This window comes from Entelurus aequoreus, linkage group LG27 (genome assembly GCF_033978785.1).
Source record: "Entelurus aequoreus isolate RoL-2023_Sb linkage group LG27, RoL_Eaeq_v1.1, whole genome shotgun sequence".
Classification (NCBI taxonomy): Eukaryota; Metazoa; Chordata; class Actinopteri; order Syngnathiformes; family Syngnathidae; genus Entelurus; species Entelurus aequoreus.
The window spans coordinates 15,201,400-15,211,399 of NC_084757.1; the positions used below are offsets into that span (position 1 = coordinate 15,201,400).

General features: G+C 40.6%; 1 protein-coding gene across 3 annotated transcripts in view; it reads right to left on the reverse strand.

Annotated features, from left to right (window-relative positions):
• The window catches only part of kita (KIT proto-oncogene, receptor tyrosine kinase a), an 88,086-nt gene that overhangs the window by 56 nt on the left and 78,030 nt on the right, over positions 1–10,000 (reverse strand). For 2 of the 3 annotated variants that reach the window (XM_062039525.1, XM_062039524.1), the window contains exons 20-21: positions 7,704–7,809; positions 1–1,280 (exon numbers count right to left, since the gene is read on the reverse strand). The exon at positions 1–1,280 is cut by the window's left edge and continues 56 nt beyond it. In XM_062039525.1, the coding sequence (XP_061895509.1) occupies positions 1,101–1,280; positions 7,704–7,809 (286 nt within the window). In that variant the 3' untranslated portion in view covers positions 1–1,100. Of the gene's footprint in view, positions 1,281–5,719; positions 5,913–7,703; positions 7,810–10,000 lie in introns of those variants that run through there. The other variant, XM_062039526.1, reaches the window with a different exon arrangement.

A 10,000-nucleotide genomic window follows, 5' to 3' on the forward strand; every position in this document is an offset into this window, starting at 1 on the left:
ACACTTAAGTGAAAAAAACGCCACTTTACCTCGTATGTTTCCATTTTTTTTGTTAAAAAAGTAACAATTTTTTTGTCACCAAAACATTGTTGCCATGTAAGCGAACGGCCAAAAACGACACCGAATAGTAGTGGCACCTCTTAAAATAATAGCAATGATAGTCCAATGATTTTTAGCATTCAGAGAAGCACACAAAGACGATGAGTTTTGTCTCTCGCACGCACACAGCCACACAATGTTCATTTACGCTAACAAACAGGACACTTTTCCCGATGCTCTTTACAACAAAGAAAGGAAGTAGGGGACCTCTGGAGTGAGATGAGCACTTAATGACCCGCAGCCCAACAGTGACGGCGATGGTGGTCCCAGACGGCCATTTTGTGTCCAACATAACAACAACAAACACGTCTCAGAAATGGCAGTACCACAGCATGTAAACAATGATCGCAGAGGGTATGGAAACCAGTATTTTTTTTTTTTTTTTTTTTTTTTTTTTACATCCCGGCGACAAATACTGTAGTCCATAAGCCCGACCGTGAAGAGCGAGCGTACCATGTCGCTACAGGCGAACCGTCATGGTGGTCCTCAGAAGCTGATAGCTTATTATGAACGAGTGTCCCACTAGCTCCGGTTTAATATCGGACCGTGAATAAATGTCACCTTCATTTTAAACAAGTTTGAGAATAATACTGACGGATAAAAAAAACAAAAATACCAAAGCTGCACTATGGGATGTATGGAATGATATGAAGTGCCTCCAGTGCATTTTTTTTTCTTTTCCTTTTCCTTTCAAAATAACCAAAAAACCAAAAAAAAAAGGTAATAAAACTTCAATTGATAGAAATGTTAAATGTGACTTAAAGCTATTCATATTGGGGGCATCATTTCAACTGTCCTCCCTTGAAGCCACGGACCAAAAAAAAAAAAAAAAAAAAAAATCATAGTAATCAAATGTTCTTCTTCCAGGAGTGACGGTTGCCACAGTGATGGGGGGCTCAGTTTGTGTGCGGCCATTGTTTTTGTAAGGGTGGCAGTGTTTTTTGTCATGGTAGCAAAACATTAAGAGGCACTTCTTAAAAAAGGGGGCCAGGGCGGGAGCCTCACACCCGCTGCGCACCGAGGACCGTCCCCTCCAGGAAGACCTCATGCTGGGCCAGTAAGGGCTGTGTGGGAGCGCTGGTGCTGGCGCTGGGAATGCTCGGGTCCTCCTCCTCCTCCTCCTCAGCTCGTTTGGCAGTTCTGGGTGACGCCTTGAGCCTGGAGTTGAAGTTCAGATAGATCTGAAAGGGAAGTCAGATAGGATGAGAACTACCGTATTTCGAAGACTACAAGGCACACTTAAAATGATTTAATCTTTGCAAAAATCGACATTCGGAATCAGAAATACTTTAATAATCCCCGAGGGGAATTAATATTTTCCGCACAATCCCATTCAAGAGCAGACAAACATCACAGGGAGACAGAACAGGATCGCTGACGGGTCTGCCAACTTCCGGCGCCCCTTACAAAAAAGGTGAGAAACGGGTAAACGCTGAGGCGGGGGGAGAAAAAAAATTCAGTCTAAGCCTGGGCCCCTGGAGAGGGGGTCCAGACTGAAGCCAAAGGAAAAAAAACCCATAGCCATAGCACACATAAGCATGTGTGTAAAAGGGAAACATCAAAAAACACAAAGGACATTAAAGACATTAAAAGAGCAGAGCTGATGCAACCAGCTACAAAAGTAAAACAACAACACAAAAAAACATATAGACTGTGGTGGCCTCTGCGGTGTGCCATGTCATCGTCTGCTGGGGTCTGGGGAGCATGGCCAGAGACAGGAGCAGACCCAACAAAGCAACCAAGAGAGCCGACCCCACCCTCGGCCGCCCACCGACTCTCGGCCAGTGTCCAGTCCGCATGGATGAGCGAGGAATGCGTCTAAGGAGACTCCAGTCTCTCCAAACGGACTCTGGTGTGGCAGAGACCCAGCAGCTGGTCTCCATGGCCAAAAGGCTCCCGGGAGGCAGATCCAGAAGTTCACAATAAAACACCGCAGAAGTCACGAAAGTGCCACCCCTTGTCACACAGTCCCAAAGGGTCCTGAACCAAAAGGCAAAAAAACCCACTTGAAAACAAGAGGGAAACATCAGGATGACACAAGAGCACAGAGCTCCTGCCACCAGCAGCCACTACAGCGGCACCATCTTGAAACCCCCCCCCCCCAAAAAAAAACAGTGCGCCTTATAACCCGGTATGTCTAATGCACATATTAATTCTGGTTGTGCTTACCCACGTCGAAGCAGTTTTATTTGGTACACGGTGTGATGATAAGTGTGACCAGTAGATGGCAGTCACACATAAGAGATACGTGTGGATTGAAGATCGGCGCCTGTTCAATACATGACGCTAGCAAGTAAAGCAACACGAAAACTTCGATGTTTCATTGAGAATATAAAACGTTACACACGGCGCTCAAAAATCCGTCAAAATGTTTTAGTACGACTTTGGTAAGCTACGAAGCCGCACCGCCTAATGAAATGCGGAGCAATAGGGCTCCCATAGTCAGACGTACTGTGCTTCAACATACGGGTATTATAATGGTGTGTGTGTATAAGGACCCCAAAATGTTACTAGGAGACAAACTATCCGGGTTTTTGTTTCACCATATTATGCCAAACAGACTCTTCTTGCCTTTTGGTACCTGCTGTTGTGTATTTGGGATCCGCATAAGTCCCGAAAATTTGCGCCGTAGTCGTTTAGTATTATTCTTACCGCTGCCATACCAGGTAAAATGGCTACTCCAAGGGAGACAGATTTTGAAAGTTTCAAAGGTGTGGATCAGAGTTAGTTAAAGTTACGCAAATATTACTTTATTAGTGGGATACACTGACTATAATTTAATTTTTGTTGGGTTTTAATCGTAAACATTCCGTAAGGCGGTGCCATATCCCCATGCGTTGACAGCGATGTCTGTCATGACCTGAAACTACGTGTCATTGTTTGGTTTTGGGGTGCTTTTTCCCGTGTTTTGGGTTTAGTTCCTGTTTTGCTTATTTTGTTCTTACTTCCTGTTCGGTTTGTGTTGCCCTGCTTCTGAGCATTCTCATCACCTGCAGGTGATTAGCAATGATGTGTTTCACCTGCTGCTGAGTATCTCCTGAGGGCTTTCAAGGCCAGTGTCACTTCTTAGTGGGTGTGGGATCCTTGTCTGGAGTTAAGAGTGAACACGGTTAGCAGGATGCAGATTATTGCTTTGTGTTTGTTTGCTATAAGCATTTATGTTTTCATGCACTGCTTTCCTTGTGCTTTTCTGTGCATTCTCCCTGCTGCACTTGATTGTGGACTTGTATTTTTTCATGCACAGCTTTTCCGGGTGCATTTTTGGTGCATTTCCCGGCTGCACCCTATTTATGTTTGTATTTGGACTTGTGATGAGGTGGCGACTTGTCCAGGGTGTACCCTACCTACCGCCCGTATGCAGCTGAGATAGGCTCCAGCACCCCCGCGACCCCGAAAGGGACAAACGGTAGAAAATGGATGGATGGATGGATGGCATTAAACACTCTTCACCTGCACACCTCCTTGCTGTTTGGGGTCCATCCATCCATTTTCTACCGCTTGTCCCTTTTGGGATGACGGGCGGTGCTGGAGCCTATCTCAGCTGCATTCGGGCGGAAGGCGGGGTACACCCTGGACAAGTCGCCACCTCATCGCAGGGCCAACACTGATAAACAGACAACATTCACACTCACATTCAGACACTAGGGCCAATTTAGTGTCATTCTTTTGAATTTTCCCTCATTAAAAAAATATCTGTGGTGCAAGAGCATTTTAATAATTTTTTTTTTTTTTAAAATACAAAAAGGTAACAATGAAAAGTACAAATAAAACTAGACATAATAAAAATGTGAATACAAAATTGTACCACCCTACCATTGTGTGTTTTGTGCTTGAACTACTTTTTACATAACCGCATCAGAACAATGGACCAGAAAAGTGAATGCAAATTTTAAAAAATTAATTAAAAAAACGAATAAATATTTATAATTAAAAAATTAATAAATTAAGTGACGCCAAATGCTGCTAATTTTCTTGTCCAATCGGCAGTCGGGTATCTGCTTGTGTATAAAAAACAGCTCTCAAACGTAAGTGCCGGATCGGTTCTTATGGTACACTGAAAAAGAGCCATGCAAAAGACTCGACTCGTTTTTACACGCCACTTCTCAGTAGTTGTATTTGCAGGCTCATAAGGAGTCAGCATCCACCAGCTTCATCTAATCTGGTTTATCCGCAGCTTCCATAGTTACACGCCCTGCCGTGTCGTAATTTTCTGTAAAATTTCTGTGAAACACTACATTTCATGCGAAAATGCACATTTAATCAATGTGAAATACACAAGCCGAGCAGTGTTTTGTGTGACGATACTGCACGGCGCAGAGTTAATGGCCATTCCCATCTTGGTCGGTAACTCCCTCAAGCTTGTGACCGCAGGCGAGGGTAGAAAACTTAGATCAGGGGTGTCAAACTCATTTTAGATCGGGGGGCCCACATGGAGAAAAATCTACTCCCAAGTGGGCCGGACTGATAAAATCACGGCACGATAACTTAAAAATAAAGACAGATTGTTTTCTTTGTTTAAAAATAGAACAAGCACATTCTGAAATTGTACAAATCATAATGTTGTTTTTTTTTTTTTTTACACTTACATGTTGCGGTTAATAGTATTCTACCTTTATTTGTCGTTATTTATACTTTCTGAATAAATGATGTGATAATGTTCATCAGTCAACTCGTTGGTGTTAATTTTCAATCTATCACGATAAAAAAATAATATCAAAATCAAATTACAGGATGTTATTTATGTAGTTTGCTTATTTTCCTCGACTGATGTACTAACATCATGTGGTTTATTTTGTACATATGTAGCATAACCTACAAATATACAAAGAATTGCTATTTCGACATCTAGTGGACACATTTAGAACATCAGTTTCTTTCATTCAAAAATTTCAGGGAGATTTTTATACTTAGTAAACTCGTCCCGCGGACCGGATAAAACCTGTTCGCGGGCCTGATCCGGCCCTCGGGCCGTACGTTTGACACCCCTGACTTAGATCGACCGGTTTAATCGAGAGCTTTGTCTTCCGGCTTAGCCCTCTTTTCACTTATGCAGTGACCAGAGTACTTCACTTATGAACAAGAACCAGACTTACACCAAATCCTCCACTTGGGGCAATACTTCAAACCCTAACCTGAAGGGTGCAACCCCACTCTTTTACGGACTGAGACCCAAGAGTTTTCCCCTTTTCAAAAATACAATCGTCCTTCAAATACTACATCTTCACAACATTACAGTTTAAAAAAAGTAATACAACTATGCATATTCTACATGTTTTTGGCCTAAATTAAGTGTTTAAGTAAGTTTTATTTATGTATAATATGTAATGCTGTCAATTTTCTGATTAACTACAATATTGAATTGTGATTAATCACAGTAAACTACTTGTTTGCCGGATTTAAATTAATTTTAAAAATACTGTAATATTTTGACACACATGCAATCTTATTGGCAGAACGTCATAAACAAACATTTTAAATGTTTGACTAAATTGATTTGCTTTAAATTTGGTAACAATCTTAAGTCCCAATGGGGAATATTTTGGAGCAAAATTTAGCATTTTAGCACTAGCATTGACCTGATCACTGACCGTATAAAAATGACTGCCGTCTTTCAGGCAACCATCCACGGTTCACATAAAGGAGCATGAGCGGTCAAAATAAATGATGTGATTAATCTGCAAAAGGGACAAGCGGTAGAAAATGCATGGATGGATCAAACATAATTAATGCAACATTTTGGGGGGTGATTAATCACATGATCTGGTGGCAGTTCCGGGTGACGCCTTGAGCCTGGAGTTGAAGTTCAGATAGATCTGAAAGGTAAGTCAGATAGGGGGCGATAGAGATGAGAACTACCGTATTTTGGGGGACTACAAGGCACACTTAAAATGATTCCATCTTCTCCAAAATCGACAGTGCGCTTTATAACGCGGTGCACCTAATGTACGTATTAATTCTGGTTGTGCTTACCCACCTCGAAGCAGTGTGACCAGTAGATGGCAGTCACACATAAGAGATACTGTGGATTGAAGATTGTCTGTTCAACAAATGACGCTAGCAAGTAAAGCAATACGAACATTTTGATGTTTCATTGAGAAAATAAAACGTTAGACAAAAATCTGTCAAAATGTTTTAGTACGACTTTGGTAAGCTACGAAGCCGCACTGTTAAATGAAACGCGGAGCAGTAGGGCTACCATAGTCAGACGTACTGTGCTTCAACATACGGGTATTCTTATGGTGTGTGTTAACTCGTTAAATATGACAGCCCTAATTATGTAACAACTTTTTGATGGACTTCATCTTTAACTCCTGCCTCATCAATAACACATCTCACACTGGTGAACAGTGGGACGTAGTATCGCACATTTCAGACTTAACTGAGACTGCTATCAGCTATCAACAGCTTTGCACCGTTTTTTTCAGATGAATTATCCAGGATGGGCCAAAGTATTTCCGCGACGTGGCCGGGTGACGACCATAGCAATAAGGTGTCATCCTTTTGTGTTCCTGATGTTTCCCTCTTGTTTCCATGTGTTTTTTTTTTTTTGCCTTTTGGTTCGGGACCCTTTGGGACTGTGAGACAAGGGGTGGCACTTTGGTGACTTCTGCGGTGCTTTTTTTGTGAACTTCTGGATCTGCCTCCCGGGAGCCTTTTGGCCATGGAGACCAGCTGCTGGGTCTCTGCCACACCAGAGTCCGTTTGGAGAGACTGGAGGAGATGCGGATGAAGAGACAGGGCTGCGACAAGCTTCACAGTGTCTTGGCTTAATGAGCAGGTATCGGACACCTCGGTCTCCTTAGACGTATCCTCGCTCATCCATGCGGACTGGACACTGGCTGAGATTTGGTGGGCGGCCGAGGGTGGAGTCGGCTCTCTGGGTTGCTTTGTTGGGTCTGCTCCTGTCTCTGGCCATGCTCCCCAGACCCCAGCAGACGATGGCGTGGAACACCGCAGAGGCCACCACAGTGTATATGTTTTGTTATTGTTGTTTTACTTTTGTGGCTGGTTGCGTCAGCTCTTTTAATGTATTTAATGTTCTTTGATGCTTGTCTCTTACACACATGCTTATGTGTGCTATGGCTATGAGTTTGTTTTTCTTTCCTTGGCCTCAGTCTGGACCCCCTGTCCAGAGGCCCAAGGTAAGACTGAATTAGTATTTTTTCTCCCCACGCCCCAGCGTTTACCTGTTTCTCACCTTTTTTGGAAGGGGCGCCGGAAGTAGTCAGACCCATCAGCGATCCTGTTCTGTCTCCCTGTAATGTTTGTCTGCTCTTGAATGGGATTGTGCGGAAAATCTTAATTTCCCCTCGGGGATTAATAAAGTATTTTTGATTCTGATTATATTGGGTGAAGGGAGTGTAAAGATGACTATATGGGTGTATTTTCATATTTAGAGGTCATTAATCATGTAAAAACATTAAAAATCCTGGAAAATTATGGAAATACTAGATTTTTTCACAATAATCCTACTTTGTTGGAAGTGTGTTTATCCTGGTCATATGCGGTAACAAATAACTGTGAAAACTGACCAATCATACCATAAACTTCCTGCATGGTCTATTCATTTTGTTCATTTAGAGTTGCAGAACAACACAACGTACATGCTTGGTGGTGTCAGAGAGCTGCTGTTCGATCTTCTCCACGACCTTCCTGAAGGAGGGTCTCTTGATGGGCTCGGCTTCCCAGCAGGAGTGCATGATCTGATACCTGTGGAGCATGTGCACGTTATTAGCGCACGGCAAACATTCTCACTTTATAATACTTAATTGATAAGCTTCTCTTCTATTTTTTTAGCAGTACTTTAATGACCATTTTAATATCTGTATTATTAAATATTTGACTGGTTAATGAATGATGAGCAACAGGCGGCCATTCTTATTCTGGTGAGTGCACTGTATGTTGGAGTGACGGTAACTCAAAATGTAATAAGACAGATCCTCACCGGATGTAATGGTGTCTTCCATGGCCAATATTCTATTCAAAATGGGTCCAAAGACATGCAGTCAAAAAGTTTCTTCTAGAGATGCCGATAAATGCTTTAAAATGTAATATCGGAAATTATCGGTATCATTTTTTTTTATTATCGGTATCATTTTTTTTTTTTTTTTTTTTAAATTAAATCAACATAAAAAACACAAGATACACTTACAATTAGTGCACCAACCCAAACAACCTCCCTCCCCCATTTACACTCATTCACACAAAAGGGTTGTTTCTTTCTGTTATTAATATTCTGGTTCCTACATTATATATCAATATATATCAATACAGTCTGCAAGGGATATAGTCCGCTACATTATATATCAATATAGATCAATACAGGCTGCAAGGGATACAGTCCGTAAGCACACATGATTGTGCGTGCTGCTGGTCCACTAATAGTACTAACCTTTAACAGTTAATTTTACTCATTTTCATTAATTACTAGTTTCTATGTAACTGTTTTCATATTGTTTTACTTTCTTTTTTATTCAAGAAATGTCTTTAATTTATTTATCTTATTTTATTTTATGAATTTTTTTAAAAAGGACCTTATCTTCACCATACCTGGTTGTCCAAATTAGGCATAATAATGTGTTAATTCCACGACTGTATATATCAGTATCGGTTAATATCGGTATCGGTAATTAAAGAGTTGGACAATATCGGAATATCAGATATCGGCAAAAAGCCATTATCGGACATCCCTAGTTTCTCCAAGTAATGAAATTAGCGATGGCCTGAGACTTTTTTGCAGCATGCTGTATATGAAATAAAACTGGCTAACAGACAAATGAAATTACATTTTATGGAAAATGCACAGAAATAAACCAATCTATACACACGGAACACTGTGGAGCGCCCCCTTCCCACAACGCCAGATCACCTTGAATACTGCAGAGTAGAAGTGTAACAATGTGCCATAATCAGGGTTCCGTGTGCAGCATTTACTGTAAAAATGTGACTTGTTCCCAAATTGGAGGCTTGGGGGGGGGGGGGGGGTTCAAACTCGGGCTCCTCCTTGGCACTAACTGGGCTGCACTGTATTTAGACCCCTAACCGTGCTAAAATTGCGAGGCATTTCTTACACCAGGGGTGTCCAAACTTTTTCCACTGAGGGCCGCACACGGAAAAATGTAAGCATGCGGGGGCCATTTTGGTATTTTTCATTTTCAAACTATAACAAAATATATGGATTTTTTTTTTTTAACCTTTAGGGCTCCCGGGGACCATAAAGGGTCTCAGTCATTAAAACGTTAAAAATAAGTCAAATTATTATTATTATTTTTTATTTAACGCTTACAGTAAATCTCTATATCAACTTTAGGTTGATTTTCTGGCAAAGACAACTTTGTTTTTTACAGCAAAACTGGAAATATGCAGTATTTAGTAATTAGAGCTCTAAAAGATCAATAATGCAGGACACCATTGATTTTAATTCTTTAATATTTTTGAGAAATCAGTGAAAATATCAATAAAATCCCACTAAATATGTTTGGGATCCAAAAGGTCCCCCACTCATAAAGTGATACATTTTTATTAGTTTTTTTTTTACTTTCAACACTTAAGTTACGAGATCAACTTCAGATATTTTACGTTTGAACTATTATTTTGTTTGTTTTTATGCTCTTTTGTCAAAGAAATCTTTGATGTTTTTATATGGCAACCACACAAAATATACAATATCTTTTCCACATAAAACATTTTAAAGTGACATTTTTGATAGGTCAATAATTCATTATAACATAGATTTTTTTGTCTTTTTTTTTTTGAGCAATGGCAAAAAAAAGAAAAATAAAGAAAGACAAAAGAAAAAAAAAAACGCCGGCATGGCAGCTTTTTCTCATTAGATTTCACCTCATTCCACTTTTGTAAATGTTTTTTTTAATTTTTGCAATACTATCAATTTTGCAATTTT